General features: G+C 38.9%; 1 protein-coding gene across 1 annotated transcript; it reads left to right on the forward strand.

The window, feature by feature from the left end:
• Positions 1-668: 668 nt before the first annotated feature.
• On the forward strand, positions 669-17,724 carry pnpla2 (patatin-like phospholipase domain containing 2). The gene is made up of 9 exons (XM_036543667.1): positions 669-1,441; positions 5,090-5,322; positions 5,961-6,026; positions 8,456-8,665; positions 9,668-9,728; positions 13,599-13,793; positions 14,097-14,229; positions 14,436-14,558; positions 15,176-17,724. Exons 1-9 carry the CDS (start codon positions 1,255-1,257, stop codon positions 15,501-15,503), a joined length of 1,536 nt encoding a protein of 511 aa, XP_036399560.1. The 5' UTR covers positions 669-1,254; the 3' UTR covers positions 15,504-17,724.
• The last annotated feature ends 3,466 nt before the right edge of the window (positions 17,725-21,190 follow it).

The following is a 21,190-nucleotide window of genomic DNA, read 5'->3' on the forward strand; positions in this document are numbered from 1 at the left end:
CCCAAGGGTACAGCAGCAGTGTCCCAGCGTGGATCGAACCGGCAACCTTTCGGTTACGAGTCCTGCTCCTTAACCACTATGCTACACTGCTAATATACAAACACTGCCATTACTCTCTGTCTAACTGCATGGATTTATGCACATGCCATCATTTTAACAAATGTACTCTATCCTGTACAGCACAAGATATCAACAAAAATGCTTTCAGCACAAATCTGTTATTCAAGCCTACATTACATTCAGATAGTAAGACGAGAACACACAGGGTCATGTTGAGGAACGAAGAGACAATGGTAAGTTGCACAAAATGATTTAGGAGACATTATTATTTTATAGCCGTATTCCTTGCCAATACAGCTTGTTCAACTTGTTTGACCCAAACATTTTATGGTAACTTCGACGGTACTCATTTTATCGTTTCACATAACGTCATTTAACATTTATTGTGAAGAAAGAGTTTTTGGGTATTTGAGTATGTGGGGCCTTTGTAACCTGAAGGCTTTTGGTGACGACAATGTATTCCAGAGCAAACGTCATGAACCAGCCTCTTGACGGAAAGCATTTCCGTTGCTCAGCTCCAAAACACTACCATGTGACTGCAGATCACGGACTAAGTTCGATTACGAAGTTAGGTTCAAATAGTCATAGCGCCCCTCACCCCCCACGCCAACCTGTCAACAACAACCACATGTCACTCGACGGGTGTTGTTGTTTTCCGCAATTCTATTGGACACTATTACTGACATCCAGTTTGCGGGGCGGCACGCACCGCCCTCTCACGTTAACTGACAATCGGAAAGCTCAGGATGGGCAGTTAAGTAATAGGAAAGAGGTAGGTTCGAGTAGGAGGCGTTAAACGCATGGACTATATAGACGCGAAGCAAACGAATATCAGAACCTAGAAATAACGTAAAGGCAGGCGCTGAAGAGAGGTGACGCAATTTAGAGAAAGCATAAAGGAACCGCTACTGCCAGAATTTCCCGAGGGAAAGTTACAGACCGTTGTCAACGTTAATAAAAGGGATTCCTGGTGTTTAGGGTAAAATATGAATAGAATGAAAGAACGCGTATTCGTTACAGCTGATTAGAAACTACCAACGCGATACTATGTTTGGTTCCTGTCTTCATTTAGTTGCCGGTATATTCTAAGTGATAAACTGTTCAGGCTGCCCTTCATATTGTTCATAGTCGTCCCGTTGCACCACACGCATCTGCCTTCTGAAAGATCAGCGTGCATCGTGTAAAAGCGACGAAATGTTTCCCCTGGACTCGCCGTGGAATATCTCGTTTGCAGGTTGCGGCTTCCTGGGCATCTATCACGTTGGGGTTGCGAGCTGCCTGCTGGAGCAGGCACCTTTTTTAGTGGAAAAGGCCCGGCATATATACGGAGCGTCAGCCGGGGCTCTCACCGCGTCCGCCCTTGTCAGCGGGGCATGCCTGGGTACGTAGCCAGCTGTCTAACCATGTTTATCGAAGCAGACGTGACTCTTAAAGAGAACCTTTATGTATTATTTTGTTAATAATAACGTAACCAGGGCAATATATTTGACACAGAATAGGAGGTGGGCGTACCCGTCACTGGTTGTGGAGGTCGCAATCGGATTTTGCTTTCCGTCTGGGTTTTGGGTACTTTTTAAGGTTGTCAACTTTGTCCCAATTCGTGTGCACCTGACCACAACCACTCTGGCGTGGCTCAGTCGGTTAATAGCCTGAGCTCTACCGACTATAACGTTATAAATTAGAGTCTGGGTTGTGTCATTTAGTAGATAAGGACCACAGTCAGTGAATCAAAAGCGTCGGAACATTATGGGCTACTTGAATTACGCGATTTAACAAAGCCTCCATCGGTATACTTACCTACAGCGAGAGCGCCTTCAGTTGGGAAAAACCCACTGATATTGACAATGGATTAAGGTCATTCTAAATCAGTTTTATTAGAAAATTCCAACCGCAGTTCCTTTGGACTTGATTTTTTATAGAATTCTGTGCAGACACTACATTTTGTTTATTTTGCACAATTAATTACAATTTACTTGTTTAGTAGAACCAAAGCGAAATAGATAAAAATTAACAACACACAATCCAATAAACCAGGGTGAAAACACAACAACGGTACAACAACAAAACTATAACAGAGAACTTATTGATTGGACTTTTTTTTTCAGACTGGATTGTTAGTGATGGTGGAGTTGTAACAGAAGGAGGGCTGGCGTTCCAAAGTGAAGGTCCTCTGTGTTGTAGAAAATATTTTTAAAAATTACTGCGAATTGCATGATCAAAAGGGATATGAAAGTCCTTTGATTGCGGAGTCATGGCCGAATAATCATTAGATTTAGTTTGAAGGAAGTGTTGTAATGTGTTCGGAAAGTTTGGATAGATATATGTTAACACACGCTTGAAAAGTATTACCATTAAATATAGACAGCAAGTTTTTTTTTTCTTGATCAAATCGACTGTTGTCGATTTGAGATGGTGCAAATATTAGAAATCTTTGTTGAATTAAAAGAATCTGCTGGAGGTGAGATGGGTAGGAACTGGCTCAGATAGTATTAAAATATGAGATTTATACACGTCAACGTTTAAAGGTGTGTTTTTTTTCCTTTAGAATGTCTCAAGTAAATTTTGTGAGCAAGCTTACACTCGATTGAAAACGTTGCAGGATTGTTTAGTCTCTCTTGGCTCACAGTGGACCACAGGTCTCGCACGCCTCTTGCCGCGGATACTGAAAATGCATACATTCAGTAGCTCTGTTGTGATGATTGAAGTCAGATGTGATTCCCATGGCAATTACTATGTTTTTAGCCTCAGTAAACATTGTATCCTGCTTTTTTTTCCTCAGAGAAATTATCTGTTGTTATAAGTTCCTGTCTTCAATAAATTTGAACACTTTGACCCTGACAATACATAGAGCAATTGATGTAAAGGATTTTAAATATGCCCTCAGTCATTGTGCTTTTGATAAGGCCTTCTTTTAGATTATGCAATCGAGTGCTTGGATCACATTGGACAGGTGACTGGCCACAGGGTGAACTGCTTCTATATATGCACCCCATCGTGTATCACTGAAACAATAAAGGGTGCAGCCCCCCCTTTTTTCCTTCAAAATATACCATCAGTCTGGACTGCTGCGAAGATGTGTGTACAGGCAACTAACAGACCAAAAAATTTTGCTAATTATTTGCATGCTTCTGCTGCAGGGGGAGCATGTAATGTGTGGGTCTTGTTTGTTTGTTTGTGAATTTTCACACCATTTACCCTGCCTGACATGTTAGCCCCATTATTGTATCCTTGTCCCTGGCAGTGAGACAATCCTGTTTTCCTGTAGAGCTTGCTCTAGCATATCTACAATTTCTTTCCCTGTATTTCTAGCAAAGTCTATGAACTCTATTAAATGTTCATTCATTTTCGATTCCTTGTCATTTTTTTTCACTGAAAACATATCTAAGCAGAAAGAATTTTTTTCAGTCTCACCTGAAATCACATCTAACAGTCTTTCTAGTAAGGCCATGTTCTTTTCAGTTTTTTTTCCAGAATTTCTTTTTGGATATGGCTGTGAATACTTATGCTATGTAACAGGGAATGCTACAGGTTTCTCCACTTCCAGTAGTAATTTTTGTGAGGAGTACTTCTGTCATGTTCTGACAACCTGCTACACTGTTTTTACTATTTTTCAGCCGATACTTTAAGCCCCTCGTTGGTGTTCAGTGTACCTTGTGACCTTTTCTGTTTCAGAAAACAACATGCATGGTACACAATACAAGGCTCCCTTGCTCTTCCTAAATATGAGCTAGTCTTGCTTAACTTTCTCATGCCCATTCGCTGATTCTGAATGTAAGAGATACTCCGGGAAAGACTTACCTTCTGAATTTTTTAGAAGGTAATTTTTAGAGTCATCAAAGTTTTGTGCAGCTCTTTTAGCAGTAGGCCATTTCCAGACTTGATGTTTGTGGGAGTTCCTCATCTGGCTTCAACAGTCTCTCTGTTGGGGGATGTGGAAGGCTTATCAGTGACACACTTAATCACATGAAGCAGGTGTGAATCCATGCTAATGCTATTGTTAACGCTAATTTCCTGGCTAGTGGAGGCAGTCCTGCCATCTTTCTCTTCTCTTGTCTCAAAAAGAAAGTCAAGACAGTATCACTTATATCTGATATTGTTAGTTCTCACTGCTGTCTTTCTCTTGATTTTGGCACCCTGATTAATGAAAAGGCATGATAGCCTGCCAAATTACCACAGCTTTGAGCAGAAATGTCACAAAATTAGCTGTAATATTTGTATGAATACTATATAATTGTAAATCTGCTTATCGCATCACTTGAATGGGAAAGCTTGTAATCATGTTTAATGTTTCCGTAACTCATTATTATTGAACAATGTTAGCTTTATGATCGCAGAGTGATTTACAGAGGCCACTGCTTCTGCTGTTTTCATAGTATCGGGGTTTGCGGATATCATTGCTGTTTTTATATCATTTTATTTTTTTGAGTATCGTCATGAGTCAAGGAGGTGAAATGATGACAGCTGAGTGTGTCACAAATGCTCTCCCAAATAACACCATTCCCCCCCCGTCCTCAACCGTGTACTTACATTAGGCAGCCTACATCTGTAAGGCTCCCGTCATTGGACTGCACAATGGCATACGCTGGTGACTCCTCTGCAAATTCCAGAACTCGTTGGTAGCTGTGGCTGTTATCTGTTCAGTGTTTGGCCTCCTGTTGTGCCCTGTGCAATTTGTAGTATGAAAAATAAGCACTGGATGTAAGTGAGATTATCAGAGAATTACATTCAGTGTCCCTGACGTGTGCTGAGTGGATACAGAGTGGATACAATACTGCCACGACTTATATCAGGATCAGGGAATAGGGTGTTCTGCCTTCAAGTAGACATGTTTAATGTATTGTGATATGTTTATAGGAGACTGGACACATGTTTGTAGATGTGATATTCATGATATTGCTCATAACGTTTGCTGTCAGTTTCTATATGTTTGTCTGTGCTTGACTCTGTTTATGATTTATAGCGTAGTATTTATCAGTCACAAGCATTGACATTTTCTGTCATTCATTAAGGACAGTTCTTCTTTTTCCAGGGGAGGCAGGTGCAAACATAATCGATGTTGCCAAAGAAGCCCGCAAACGGTTCCTGGGTCCCATGCACCCTTCATTCAATCTTGTGAAAACTATGCGGACCATGCTGTATCGCACACTGCCCCCAGATTCCCACACCCTTGCCAATGGGCGGCTGGGCATCTCTTTGACCCGTGTGTCCGATGGGGAGAATGTTCTGGTTTCACATTTCAACAGCAAAGAGGAGTTAGTGCAGGTGAGGCGCTTACAAACCACAAACTGACACTTACTGATATACTGACATGGTGAGATCTGGACACTGAGAGAGGCTCTGACGGACTCTCAGTCTCTGAGACTTGATTGTAATTTTTTAAAAAAAAAAATTTAAATTTTAACATTGATACAGTGAAACTCATAGAGTCATGCCTAACTAAAATACAGACTTTCACTGATGCTGAAGGCAAATTCATTTACTTCAAACTGAGAAGTAGGATCTACAGATGCATCAGTTTAATTCGTATTTTTTCAGGTGGCAGTGGCTGAAATTTACTCAGTAACTATTTGATAAACAATCTTGTCTCTGGTATATATGATCTATAGAAATGATATATTATATCGCCATAGAAAAGAGATGTCCTGAAAAAATGTAAAATGTAATAAAATACTTTTCAAATATTACAGTTAGTGTTTAACACAAGTAACACTTTGCATTGCCCAAACATGCCTAGACATATTCCTTCAAGTTGTTCAGGACCTTTGTGTCTAGATCAATGAAAGATACACAGAGAATCTAGTTGAATGTGCTCCCCTGACCTTGCATATTGCATGACAGTGTGCATTGACTGTGTTGAATTGCCAGCTCTTGAAACATAACTTTTTTCTTTCCATGCCTAGGCCTGTGTGTGTAGTGCCTATATCCCAGTGTACTGTGGCCTCATTCCTCCAACATTACAGGGTGTGGTAAGTGTGACACATCTCATATTTGCTTGTCTATGTGTTTTGCAGTATTTAATGTAGTAAGAAACTGACATTTCTGAAGTTTTTTAATAACATGAAATCAGAAATTTAAACTAACTTTTGGAATAGGAAGAATGGAACACAGGCCACTGTGTCCTCTATGATTAAACAAAAAAATGATAAGTGGATCTAGTTGATCAACTTGTTGCGTACACTTTATTTCAAACCAAAAGCAAAGTCAAGGTTAAAAGTTGGAAAAAACCACGAAAAAGCCATTAGACCAAAACAAGCACCTCAGCTGCTGACCTGTACAGTGACATGTCTTTCCAGCACCTACTGCTTTGATACCTACCTAGGATGTGTAGGATGTTAGGCTACTATACTTCACACTACATGCACTCACCATTGAACAGGATGAGGATTCAGATATTCTACTAAACTGCCATATAGGTACTCCACAGATGCTTCCTGGCATCACTATCTGTGTCTTTCAATCAATACAGTCAACAGCGTAACAGCATAATTTGGTCGTAACTGTGTCCAGTGTGGACAGCATGGCCTTATCATCGGATGCTTCCTGACTTACATTCCTTTTAAATACTTTTTCATCATAACTTTTGTCATTTTCAATTACATATTAAACTTACCTCACTGCAGCTTCCTCTACAGTTAAGCAAAAGTGATTAGGCACGATAAATGCAGTTCTAATGCTATTTCACCCACTGCGTTTCCCATAGTGCGCAACGGGAGAGTCAGTGCTGAATGGAGTGTAAGTACAGGTCTCACTGACATCATTTGAGCAACTCATAAGCACCTGACTAAAGGGAACTAATGAACAGTGCAATGAGGAGATGCTGGGTGATGTAGTTCAGCCTACCCCTGGTTGAAAAAAGCCAAAATGTTCTGATGCTGCAGACTCCGGCTCATTGTTATCTAGTGACACAAGCCTGGCCTTTTACAAACTGTGCAACTCAAGAGCCAAAGTCAGCTTTGTTTTCAGTAATGCTTCTCGGTCTTACGACGAAACAAATCAGCATTTTTCATTGGCACAAGGAGATTCTTTATCAATTTTACTTTAAACTAAAATAGCTAAAGTGAATTGGCTACCTACAGTAGATAGTGAACAACCACAGTCACGATTCACTTCATTCCATTCATAAAAGAGACAGTAATGAATCTGCACGTAATTGCTGTAACCTGATGCTAACCTTGACTTTACTCATTCATGTTTCATTGATGTAGAAGTAGTGTTTCTCAGCTAACTCTTGAAGGGGTGGGTTTAGATGGATGTCGGAATGACAGTCTGCTTGTGACATCCAAAGATCAAGCGTAGGGAGCAATTAAGCAAAGACTGATGAACAAACTTCACCTACCTACACTGTCAGTTTACAGGTGTCTGCATTTTTAGCCAAGTCTTAGAGAAGAGAGAACCACTTTATCCCTTGTGATTAAGAACAGTATGAAATGGAGAGGCTAAGCAGGATCTCTGCTTTGCATGCATCCCTTTCATCTCTGATGAGCTATAAGCAGTTGAGCACTATATGTAGTTGATTTTATATCAGCAATTCTTATCAGTGTGCACTGTATTCCCTGTATAACAGCAAACTTGGGTTTGCACTTAAAATAGGCTCATTAGTCATATGGGTTTGTCATGAACTTTGAAGAAGCTTGCTTATGTCTTGGCTCCCCTGAGATTGCTATTGCAGAAAATGGGGTAGAGAGTTACAATCTTGTGTTGTGTGCAGTTGGAAGCACTTATCCCACCAGGGATAAATGGAGAGTATATTTTTCATTTATTACTGACTTGTTTCCCTCTCTTCCTTTGCTTGCTTTCTCCCCCCTGTCTCTTTCTCTCTGACTCTTTCTGTACTCCCCAGGTTTCCAGCATTAGTTATTTGACCTTTTATCTCATTCTTCCAGTTTTCATGTTTTGTTTTTTGTTCCTGTACTCTGGGGAATCGCATGCCTGTCTCTATTCCTATCTCTGGAATGTGATGTTTGTTTATGTCACAGCAACACGTGCAAACATGTTCTTGTCACTGATAGTTCTCTTAATTCAGAATGATTTTTTTATGAATGACCAAAACAAACATACAGCAGTTACCACAAATACCAGGTCACAGTTTAAATTTTCATGGGCATGTTGAGTTGCTTGGATGATATCAATAGAATAGTGCCTACCCCCACATGAGCAACCACTCCACTGCAGCGCATAGTGTGACTTGTAGTGTGAAAAATATCCATTTGCTGTGTTCGAGTGTATTTGCGAGTGTATTTGTCTCACTCCTGTGTGACTCCAGAGGTTGTCATGGTGGGATGAGCCAAGTGTGCGATTGGTGATTCCAAAACAGGGTTGCATAAAGAGGAGAAGGCATTAAAACCTACAGACTAAAATGATGCGTGATAAAATTACAGTTTAATTTCTCTTTCAGCGATACGTAGATGGAGGGATTTCTGACAATCTGCCTCAGTACGAGCTGAAGAATACCATCACAGTGTCGCCCTTCTCAGGAGAGAGTGACATCTGCCCCAGAGACACCTCCACCAACCTGCATGAGCTGCGCTTTACCAACACCAGTATCCAGTTTACCCTCACCAACCTCTACAGGGTATCAAGGGCCCTCTTCCCCCCAGACCCACAGGTACCCTATTCACATAAAGTATTCAGGCCCTCTTTCTACCCAGAAGTACTACAGTTCACACATGTAAACATAGTGACAGTCACTGAAACATAGAGGCTTGCTGAAAAACATAGGGCATGCCACTAAGTAGTGTAATTCTGTCCTTCTTGTGTTCAGTATTTTTTCATGCAGATAATGTTGGCACATCTTTTGCTATGACCCTTAATGGGAAGGTAAATCATACAAAAGCAGTTCACAGAATATAAGATATTTTATCTAAGAAGAACAGAATTTGAAATGATATATAGTAGGTGAGAGTACTCTGGGCGGATGTTTATTTAATTCATATTTCAGAGATTTGGTGGCAATGCAAGCTGTGACTATTAATGAGCGCATACATTTTGTAGATTTCATGCATTGTTGGCCTTTAGCTTGAAATCTGATTAATTAGGTTTGCCAGTAATCTGAACTCAATCACCACTTAAATAAGCAGTCATTAGAATGTTATATTGTGTAATTTAATTAACAGTACATACATGTACATAATAATGAAACAATGTACATGATAATAATACAATAAAACAACGTTTCTTCCTTTACCATAACTCTTAACTCCTCAAAACGTATCACCTTTTTGTGATTTGATGCTGGATTGACCTGGGAAGGTTTGCTTTTGTTTAGGTCAACAGCACTTACTTTTAATTAACTTAGTTTTCAGGCCCAGGACTCATTGGTACTGAGATGTGTCAATATATATTAAGAACCACTGAGAAAGCATAACATTGTGATATGTGTACACACATATACACACACAGCTAAAGAAAGAGACTGAAATTTTTGCACTATGACCGATTGACCCTCTGACTAATTTACACCACTGACTTATACCATCTCACTGACTCACCAACTCACTAACTGTAATCCTGTTATTCAGTGGCAGTTCTCAGACAGTTGTACTCCATCTGCAGATCATATGCTTGTTGCAGAGTGACATATGCTTTTTGCATGTCTTTATGTAAACAGGTAATGAAGGCCATGTGTAAACAGGGTTACAAGGATGCCTTGCACTTCATTAGAAAAAATGGTAAGAGAACATTGTGTGTTTCAATCTATATTATTATATGCTGCAGCCATGCCTTGGCTACATAGTACATATTGCTTCATAATCTGTAACCATCTGTCGGTTGGGCAATGTTATCACTGGAAGGTCTCTCTCCTCTTTCCATCCCAGAGAAATACTTCTCAGAAAAGAATTGTTCTTTTCTCATGGTTGTATTCAGTGTCAACATATTTGAAGAGTTTACAGCTTCATATGTGTGTAAGAAATATATATGAAAATGAAATGAATGATGAATGATGATGAAAATGAATGATGAAAAGCTTATCAAAACACTCTCTATCTCTTGTTCGTTTGAAACGAAACATTCAGATTCCTATGAGTAAGTAATTAAATGCATTACTTTATTAGGCTTGTCACTTCATTTCTACAGTAGTCATGCCAGGTTTAGCAGTCACCTAGCTGGCTCACTGTAAGCTGAGCTGCCAAGCATCTGGAGCTTAGCTAGCTAGCCAGCCAGTAAGATAGCAAAGGTTGACTGAGGCTCAGTTGGCTTTTATTTTGCTTCACTACCGAGACTTTTTAAGGAGGATTTTGGTAGTTCATTAGAAATTATCATCTCAGTTCCTCTCCTGTCAACGAGACATGGAAAAGACCATGGAACATACTGGGGAAAAAAAGATCCCTCGATAAACAAACCAACAGGTCTCGCTCCTTTACTTTGAGAAGTTTTACAGTAAATCTGATAAAGTTACTGAAGATGGATTTCTGCCTCATTTGGTATCGAGAAAAAGAGACAACATTCAGCAAGACAACTAGAGAATGTGTACCATAGGAGGATTGGAAAAAAGCAGGAATCGTTACTGTCAAGTACAGTCTTCTCACAAGAGATGTCCCTCACAGCACACTTCTGGTGTGAAAAGCGACATTCACCATGGTCTTGGGTAAGTTGATGTTTGTTACTATCCTTGATACTACAGATGGCCTAGTTAATGTAACATAAATCGACAGCTACTGCAAATAACTGATGTCACTTTGTTCCAAAGCTAGATTTGCATTTATATCACATTTTGTCTGATGCTGTTATCCAGAGCATAAAAAGGTTAAGATGAGAGCAGAGACGATACCAAATCAGCGGTGTCAAAAGTGATTGCAGGAGTCAGTACACAGCACATATCATTCTGCAAAGTGCAGGGGGTATAGTAGGCACAGTTAGTATATCAGCTTGCTATTGCTGTCATGATTAATTATCAGTGACATCAATGACAAAATTTGCAGCTTTTATGTGTTCTTATTAAATTTTGCACAAAGAGGTCATTTTGACATTTAAAACATACATGTCAGAGGGTTGAATGGAATACAAAATAAATACAATATATGATACAGTAAAAATGCAAATGGTTGCCGCAGATGATACATAATTCATTTTAGAAAGTACATAATCACTGAAGTGGGCCATATAAAGGACACATTTTGTGCAATATGCTTTACAACTTGGGACAAATATGTGAAGTACATACAGAATTCAAGATGAAAAATAAATGTCTTCTTATCCGTGTTCTCACAGGTGTCAGCAAAGACGGAGTATCTCATATTGTACATTACTATGCACAGCAAACTAAACTCAGACCAAAGCACAGAAGTGGAGCTTAGAAAGCTGAGATTTATAAGAAGAGGATTCAGGTGGTGCAGCATGTGTCCTTCATGTGCAAAGCTAGTCACTAAGCACAACGTGAAGCACCTGGTTGGAAATGCCTCTCATGTAACCATAAAGTAACGGCAAAATCACAGTAAGATTATATGTATAGGGCAAGAGAAAAATGGGGAGTGTTATGTTACTTGTTATGAGTATATCTCATCTTGTATGTTGTCAAATAGTCTTTGTGTCCTGTAATGATTATGTAAGTATTTATTATATATATAGTCTTTACATAATAAAAATTTTTAGCAGATATGAAACAAGAGTGTGTTTTTTTTCACTGTCATAGTGCTTGTCATCACGAGATGAAAAATCCTCCTACCTCTTTTTTGGGATCAAATATGCTATTTTATGAAGTATTGCAAACAGATACATAGTGTTTTGGAATGAAACTCTTCATTTCCGGTTTATTTTCTTAGCTACTTTCCATGTTCATTGATTCATAACACATACATTTATGCCAACGAAACGTAACTGTTTTCTGCTCAATGGCTACTGATCCAGGATACAATGTGTGGGGTTACCCGACATTCAGCCAAGGACTTTCTGGTCTTGGTAAGATGTGCCAGCTGTGATTACTCTCAGTTCCCCTGTAGTCCATCACCATGGCATTGCCATTAAGCCTTTCACCAGGCCACACACAGGCCTTTTTTTTTAAATTAGGCAATGAAAGTGTGAAATTCAGCAGGCTCAGGTTTATGAAGGGTTGGTTTCTGATAATATAGTAACTTTTCAAAATGGTGGGAAATGCAATATGGCTTTCTTGTTTGTAATTTGTTGCTAACTAAAGAGAAAAGAGAATGCTGTGACCTTTTCAGGATTGTGCTGCATTTTTTTCCCATTGGAAGTACTGATTCATATTCAGTTGACTAGCTCAATGAAGGGCTTTTGTTTCATTTATTCTCTGAAGTGCTTGTTCTGTGCAATCGTGTACAGTAGATTTGTTATCTCTATCTGGGCAGTACAGGAATTAAGGAATTAAAATTGTGATGAGTACAGTGTGTGAGTTGTAAGATGATCATATTTGTGGACAGAGGCTTACAGGATAAATTCCATTGTGAAGGTTGCTGGTTGGTTGAGCACCTAGAGAATAATGATTCTTGATCTTGAGGTTCAGCTCGCTGGCCTCTACTTCAGTACTGATAGCCGCTGATGAATAGCCTATTAAATAATTTAACTTTCTACATAGGTCATTTTGTATTTTGTTTATTTTATTTTATTTTCACTTTTTTCCACTCAAATCCAATGATCAAAAATGATCACCAAATCATCTTATTTAAACAGTCAACTTTTAAGTCTTGACCTATTGATGTGTTTGCAGAAGACACTTCCCCTTTCCGTCTACAGTGGTGTTAATTTTAAACTGAATCAAAATAGTTTTAAGGGGTTCCTGAGTGTCTTAGTAAAAGTGTTTGTTTCAAGTTCAATCACGAGCACGTCATTTGCTGACAGTGACCTGGAGCCTTAGTCGGGATAAAGGGAAGGTCACACACAGTCTCGTCTGCTGCTTATCTGTTGCTCACCAGCGACCTCTGCTGTTCACCCGGGCGAGTGCAGATCTACTTGTATAAAGCTGCACGTAAAGCGTCTTCCACTGACTTATGTCTGCGCAAGCTTGGCATGGAAACTGCGGTGTGTAAAAAAGTGACGACGACATCATGTATTCCGACCATGTGTTATTTTTGCCCTTTTTCTTGTATTGCCATACTGTGCAACTTGAATTGCATTGCAGTTTGTTGCTTAAGTGCAACATTTTCAACCATTCAAAACATTTTCAGTGTGCTTGACTACCATATCATCAACAGTTGTGAACATTTTAGTGTTTAATTATGTAGTATTTTAATTATGCAATATCTTAAGTACTTCTGGACAGTATTTCTGAGAATTAACTAACTTTTTCATTTAAAAAGATCTTTTCTCAATCTAGCAAGCTAGAGGATCAAATAATTGAACAGCTCATGCAGCACTACTGCATACTCACTGAAAGGGTAGCTAATAAGAAGCAGATCAGTGCCCTTGAAAATTATTAGGCAGACACACAAATAACAAAATTAACAGATAGGTAGTAAAGTAAAGAGTTTGGTTTGCTTATCACAATATACCTTGTATTATAGTGCAGCTGGTTTGAAAGGTTTCAAAGCTATTGAGCTTTGAACCAACATGTAAAGAGTTTTAGATGCCCTCTTTTGTGGATTCAGGACTGCTGCAATTTCGAGGCCCTCAACGTGCACTCAGTAACAGAGGAGATGGAGAGGAGGAGGAGGAAGATGATGAGGAGGAAGAAGAGATTGATGAAAAGAATGGGCACAAGGAGGGAGAGGTGGTTCACCTCAGTGACAACTACAGAGCACAGGAACACATCTTTGAGCACCTGCCCCCGAGACTACACAGAGGTAAAAGGGAGATGAAGGAGAATTTGCAGTCTTTCTTCAGTGTTTCACTAGTAAATCTCCAGAAATTAGCCAATGCTGAAGTACAACTGGGAATGCAGCCCACTGATTTCCCTACTGTCATTCAGCACTGTTCCAGTTAGCAAATAGGGTATCAATAGAGATCCCAGTCACTTCATCTCTTGACAAAAGGTGGAAAAAACAGAAGGATCTGTGGATACGGAAAGGTGTTTGAAATGATTTAATTGGGTAGTTATCAGTGATGAGAGAGACACCTGAATGAGAGCTCTCCCCTACTTATTTCAGCTCTAGTAGAGGCCTGCAAGGAGAGGAGGAGCCTGTTTCAGTCTCTTAGCAACCTGCTGCCTGTCAGGATGGCTTCTGCCATAATGCTCCCCTACACTCTGCCCCTGGAGTCAGCTATGTCTATTACTATTAGGTATGTCTGCCTTACTTGGTATCTCTCTGTCACCACCCTGCTGTGGAACTGTCAGAACTGTTGTTGGAGTTTTTATTTTCTCTCTCTTTTTTTAATAATAACTACATTACTGGCATTTAGCAGACACTTTTATCCAAAGCGACTTACATCAGTTACAGTACTATATAATGACTCTCTCTCTCTCTCTCTCTCTCTCTCTCTCTCAGACTGTTAGAGTGGCTCCCAGATGTACAGGAAGACGTGGGCTGGATGCGGGAACAGACAGTAAAGTTGCTGCAGTGTTTTCTGCGTCAGGCCAAGAGAAGTCTGTCTCAGCATGTGTCTGCACGGTGAGAAGCTTATCACACACGCACAGCTTGTGAGGCTATAAGCCTCATACTCCATTCACATAATAATAGCTCATCATAACAGAAAATACCAAGACAATTAAAAGAAACCAATAGTCGTCATGCTTCAAGAGTTGAATGGTACCACAATAGGGTAGCACACTGTTGTTTTCAGCAGTGCTTTCATGTAGTGCCCATGAAGCCTAATAACATTATTTACATGCTAACACGTGATGTTCAAGAAGACAATAAAAATACACTTCAATCGCTTTGTTTACTCTCAGACTGTAAGATGAAAAATGTTTGTTGTGAAAAACCAGCACAAAAAATCCTCGTTTATGTCCTTACCTTAAGTTGGTACATTTTTCACTCTTAATCCCCACTCCAAGATAAATAAAGCCATAAATACCCCACTCATGGTGCAGTGGGTTAAATGGCTTGTGTTAACTATATTTATTTATATTTATATGTACCTATTTTAGTTTGCAGATCCAGTGAACATTGATAATAGAGCACATAGATTGGTTTTGCCATGTTGAGTGTCATTTGTTGGTTTCCTCATAGTGCGAAAACTAGAGTGTATTTCACTTTCCTGATTCCTCTTCCCTCCCGTATCTCAGGCTTTCATACCAGCTGGAGCTGCGGCGCACCCAGTCCCTTCCAGCACAGCCAAGTCCTGTCTGCCTGCTGCCAAACTGGGTGAGAGGGGGCAGCTCCTCCATGCTGGATCTCATGCTCAGACTGGACCAGTATCAGAGGCAGTTTTTACCTGGCCTGTTCTGTGTCAACCTGGACCTGCATGCCTCTGTCTTCACCCAGTCCTCCCAGGGAGTAGTTGGAGCCCCCCTCAACGAGATAGACGAGGAGGGCCTTGTAATGTCCCCTGTAGGCCAAGTTCTTCCAATGGCCCAGGCCTCTGTTTCAGAGGTGGCCCCTGACAGCCCCTAGGATCATGCTACACTTGCCAAAGACAGGCCTTTACAAAGGCATGTGGTTTACAGAGCAAATAACAACTGATTGGCTATGTCAGGCCTAAGGAATGTTAAGTGGACCATGACCCAACCACCTATACTTTTCAAGTGTCCTCCATCAAAGTGTATCTCAAAATATAGACATATAAGGGTCAGCGATGCTTTCAGGAGTTGTCATACCAACAGATGCAAATTGTCATGTTCCTCAATATGTATGCAGATTTCAAGAGGCTCTTTTGTCATGTTGAAAAGAATAGCAGAATCAATGCCGCAGTGTAATCATGATGTCAGGATTTCAGGATTTCATTTTTCTCAGAGATCTGTGTGTTTAAAGAAATCCTTTATTCAGTTTTCCAAAGTAAATGTATATTTACCTGCCAGTGTACCTTATCACACTTAAGCTTCAGGTGAGTCTAGTGAATCAGACAAAGCTGAATGTGAAAGGGTGTGACAGGCCCATAGATAGACATTCCTTTTAAGATGCAGCCCACGTGTATTAAGTGTAAGTGTTCAAAATTTATAGCGGCCACCACGCATGTCTTGAACTGGTTGTCATACTACTAAAGAAGTGGTATAAAGGTGTCAGTCAGCCCAGCTGTCTGTGGTATGAATGGAGTAACTGGATTAAGGTGGTGGTGTATGACATGTGCCCTCAGCATAAAATCATGCATTACATATGTAGATAATGTAGGCAGTTTGAGATCTAAAAAAGTATTTACTAATGCATTTGCCATCACTTCATCTGTTCAAAAGCATTATAGAGTACATTTGATATTCTTTTGTGCATCCATGTACTGAAAAGAATTTTAAAATTCAAAGCAAAACAACTTTACTAGCTTACTGGCAAGCTGCCTGATTTGCCTGCTGAATGAACCATTTTATCTTGCTAGGTACATAGCTATTAACCATCTAGCTGGCTGAAAAATAAAACAATTTTGCAGCTTGCCTGCTAGCTAGCATGCTAGAAGATCCTTATTTCCTAGCTTTACAGCTAGTTAGCAAGGTAGCCACCAACATAAATAGCCATGGAGTGAGTGTTAGAGGTCAACACATATTTTGTTTTTCTCAGTATATTAAACTGCCTGTAATGTTAGTAGACATACTGATAGCCTATTTTAAAATGCTGAAACAACAGGCAGTTTATAAATGCACTCAAAAATAAGGTGCCGATATTCAGCCAAAGGTGGTTCTGCAAAATACAGTGTAAAAAATACCACAGCACAGAGCTGGCTTATTGGTGGAGATAAGTCCCTGGTGTAAATGGTGAACAGAGGGTCAGTCCAGCTTATGGAAGCTGGCTTTAAGGAGGTTTTGCAAATGTGTGAAGGCTCGAGGGACATTCATACATATATTGTTGTCTCTGAGGGGAATCCTCTTCAATTTTGCTAGGCCATGGTAGTCATAGCAAAAAACAACACTATAAAAAGATTAAAGTACAATGCCATTTAAGCACCCGACATATTTTAGTTATGGAAAAGTTCAGGGTTTTGTGTGTTTGCAGTTGCAAAAAATTGCATGATTAAACCCTCTTAATGGAAGGTACAGAGATGAACATATGCACAAACACACATTTACTGAAATGTAGTCAAACTGACATTTTAGACCTTAAACACCTGAGCAATTGAGGAAGAGAGGCAACTCCACCACCATTGTTTTGTGGGGGGATGTGTTACACATATGCACATGCTTTCCAAAGGCACTTTGAAAATAAATAATCATGCTTTATTTTTACTCTATAGCATTTTTAGATCAGATACATCTCATTTCTAAACAATATATTGGGAAACAGTACATCCCTCTCCCCCCTTATTTACTACCCAAGTGCTATATGTGGAAACTGTTTGAATTTACTTTTAAAAGGCAACAGTCTATTTTTTCAGTCTTTTTGAGTGGATAATACTTAATTACCTTAAGTAAATTGATCATATTTTAAGTCAACTCAGAAATTACACAAATTTAAGTTTTATTTAACATAAGTTGCCTTTAACTTGGTTTATGGGGCTCATTTTTGAACAAACTCAAGACTCAAACTTGAGTCTTTGTCACTCGATTCATTGTTTTTTTTTTGCTGTAAGTTACATGTAAATTGTTGCCTTATTTTTCACATTATAAAATGAAGGCTAATCTTCAGGCTAACTTATGGTTTACATTTTGTGAAATGTACTTCTACTTCAAAAGAACTTTTTCTTCAAGATGCACCGCACAGAAATTAATTTCTATTTAATGTTCTTGGGTTAAATAAAAATACCTGATGCTTACTGAGTAGTATGCCTTTTTAAATTTTACAGTTCTGTATGTATAATTACCTATACACATTTACTTAAGTTTGTTTACATTACGTTTGTGTTCATGCATACATCAAAAATATTGCAAATATAAGAGACAGTGACAACCCCATTAAGTAGCATTTCCTTCCTCTGCTTTCACTATAACACTAAGGGATACCATACTGTTTTTCTTCTGTTTCCAGAGACAGATAAACAGAAGAACAAGTTGACTCAGATAAGGACTTAAGTCATCGTGGCTCTCCTGTACCATATTGAAAATGCAACTGAAATGTGTATCAGTTTTCTTCCCCCAAATAGAAGTTTTCAATTCTCTGGTCTTTGCAGAATATAATTTAGCAAAACAGCTAACTATATAACTAACATTACATTGACTGATATTGTCTGCCATCTCCTTTGGCTTAACAGTTAATGATATGCTTCTCCTTAATCAGCTACTCTTAGCAACTGATGAAGACACTCAGTTAATCCCCACCTCTTTCAAGCAACAACTCATGTTCTCAGGGCTTATAGGATGATGAGTTATGACTATTATTTGTGTAAAAGTGAATTGATATCTCTCTCTATACAGAGACACCACCTTCAGGCTGACATATCTGAAATAGACAATTTTGCATTTGGGTTCCCTGAAGAATTCAAATTTTGAGTTTGCAAAGTACCACTCACTTAGTCTGATGGCCCAGTTGAAGTTCTTGGAATCCATACTCCCAAAAACAAATGAACTCATGAAATCTAAATTTAGTATTAAATTGGACAAGATGGACACAGTTTTACAACCATGGAAGTCCAATGTGGCGTTTTTCTTCCTTTATGGTAAAATCAACTTAGTGAATTCTCAGTGAGTTTCTCAGTTCACTTACCTGTTCGTGTCTCTGCCTCCATTGGATGATAAACTTTTTCAAAAGTTATGAACAAAACATAATATGTAATTTCAAATGGAATAACAGACCAGAAAATATTGAGAATATACATAGCAGTACACAGTACAGCTTCCTATGAACAAGGGGACTTGAAGTTGATCAGTCTTTGAGAGTTGAACATTACCATGAAATCAACTTGGCAAAAAAAAAAAAAAAGAAACTTACATCCTAACAGCTACTTGTGCGTTACTAACTCATACCCATTATCTTTTTCAGATGGGAACTATTCTTTTACCCAATCAAAAAAAATCACTTCATTTATACTCGATCAACAGTATGTACCAACATTTCACCATGTTATAAAAGAGGCAATTTAAATGTGTCTGCATTTCCAGTTCCAGCTCAGTTGAGAGTCTGCCCGTTATTAGTTTTACTCTGCAGTTCAAGAACTGCTAACTCAACTCGCTTAATCACTAACCCTCTGAATACCATAATTAAAGACCTAAGTGACCATTTCACTTGTTAGCATCACAAATTTTCTCATTTTTTCATTTTAAAAACCAAGAAGTCAGCTTCTCTCACACCTGTCCCATTTAAGCTGTTTTTACATTCACTATTACATTTGTGTTACAATACCATTTTCAGAGGTGGGGTGCATTAAGAGAGGCAGAAAGATGGGATGGCCCAAATAATGAGAAAATATCTTAAGATTAATATGTCATTTTCACCTTTTTCTTTATTTAAACTCTGACAAATGTTTAGGATAGAAAGAAATGGGTCTTACTGTGAAGTAAGCAGTTTACAGAAAGAGAAACGGTGCAGGCCTTTAAAAAAAAAAAAAAGCCTAGTTCCAAAAGTCTGGAATTTCTACTCATGAAAAGAACAAGCACCGTGCATAAAAGAAATCAGAGACAGGCACGACAACGCTGAGAATGCTGACTGACTATTGCATCAAAAGTAGCAGAGATAGAGATCAATTTGAAACGCTTCAACACAAGCTATTGTGCATTTAATACAACTTGACACGATAAAAAATACTTTGCTCCCTGTACTGAAAATTCAGTACAGCTCACTGCATTGCAGTGGCTCTTCATATTGAATCAGTTTTTAACACATTTGAAAAGAAAAATTATGTTCCTTCTACAGGCAAAGCTTTTCTGATTGGTCTGATCAAAATGACACCTTAAGAGACAAGGTAACTATATATTGTGTTGATCATGTTGGATAATATTTCTTGGTGTATTCTAGCCCCCTTAAAATACAACTTGGCCCACCCATTCATAGGCAGCTGGAGCTGCATCATGAATAACCAGATGAGTATGACAAACTGCCATTGCCACTGCCCCTCTCTTATACCCATACTGATGTGTCAGGGTGGACTATACAGAAACAGTCTCCATTTTTGTGATTTTTCTGGACGGAACACACAGAAGTATCACATTTGTGACTAAGTAGTGATACATTTCACTATGGTCTGGCTGGCATAATTTGCCTAGTATGCTGGTTTACTTCATAATGTGGCAATGCACATATAGTTGCTACAGCAAAAACATTTCCCTTCATAAGTGACTGAACTGACCAAAACAGTATAGTTTTAAATTTAGATGAAAATACTTCAGCATCTTAGTCATCAAATATTTTTGTTGGTATCCTCCTCCCTCTTCCCACTCCCTAATCATGAATGAAGACTTCTGAGTGCAGAATACATCTCAAACCAAAATAATTTTTAACATAAAAATTTACTTTTAGTTCTATGCAGTTGAGACCATGAGGTGGATTTTCAACTGAAAACCATTTTTCAGTTTAAATAGCTACAACTTTAATCATAATTGATCTCATGAACCATCCAAGAAGAAAGGGAAAGAAATAAAAAACTGTCAAACTGCATTGTATTAAGAGAAGATTTTTCAGGCAGTTGGCACAATTTTGAAAATACATCAAAGCTCCAACAGATATTTGCATATATTTTTCACCTACCTCACATTTGTATTGCTGACTACAAGTCTGTGCAAATTTAACCTTCCAGCTTATTAACGGGCAAATACAATGTTCATTTAGCAGGTGGTGAGTGAAGCAAGATAGCACATGACTACTAATTGCTGCTGGATGTCTGAAGGCTGCCTAGGACCAAGCCAAGGTACTTATTCATGTCTGTTGGAAATCTTTACCCAGGGCATGACTCATTGTGACCATTAAATGTCCCATATCAAACTGCAGTTCATAGGTGGTTCGTCCGTGTCCTGATGACATTGTTGTCTAAGTAGAGTGGCTTGAAGACAGTCACATGTAAAACAGATTTACAACACTTTTTCATACATTTTTTTCCCTCCTTCTACTTACATCCACACTCACATTTGGTTCAAGCTCAATATAATTGCAACCTGTTAAAAGCAAGCATCAAAACCTTTTGCATCTGTATTAGGAGACCATTTTGAAGTACATCAAAGAGGATTTGTACATACTGGTTTAAACTATGTTCATTGTACAGCTAGACATGGCTTCTGTATGAGTTTACTACA

This window comes from Megalops cyprinoides, chromosome 13, assembly GCF_013368585.1.
Source record: "Megalops cyprinoides isolate fMegCyp1 chromosome 13, fMegCyp1.pri, whole genome shotgun sequence".
Classification (NCBI taxonomy): Eukaryota; Metazoa; Chordata; class Actinopteri; order Elopiformes; family Megalopidae; genus Megalops; species Megalops cyprinoides.

Excerpts from the sequence above, each read along its gene's own strand:
- pnpla2 (XM_036543667.1), top strand. The coding sequence starts at position 1,255 with ATGTTTCCCCTGGACTCGCCGTGGAATATCTCGTTTGCAGGTTGCGGC. Across the intron at positions 14,230-14,435 it reads GCTATGTCTATTACTATTAG|ACTGTTAGAGTGGCTCCCAG; the intron begins GTATGTCTGCCT and ends TCTCTCTCTCAG. Across the intron at positions 14,559-15,175 it reads TCTCAGCATGTGTCTGCACG|GCTTTCATACCAGCTGGAGC; the intron begins GTGAGAAGCTTA and ends CCCGTATCTCAG.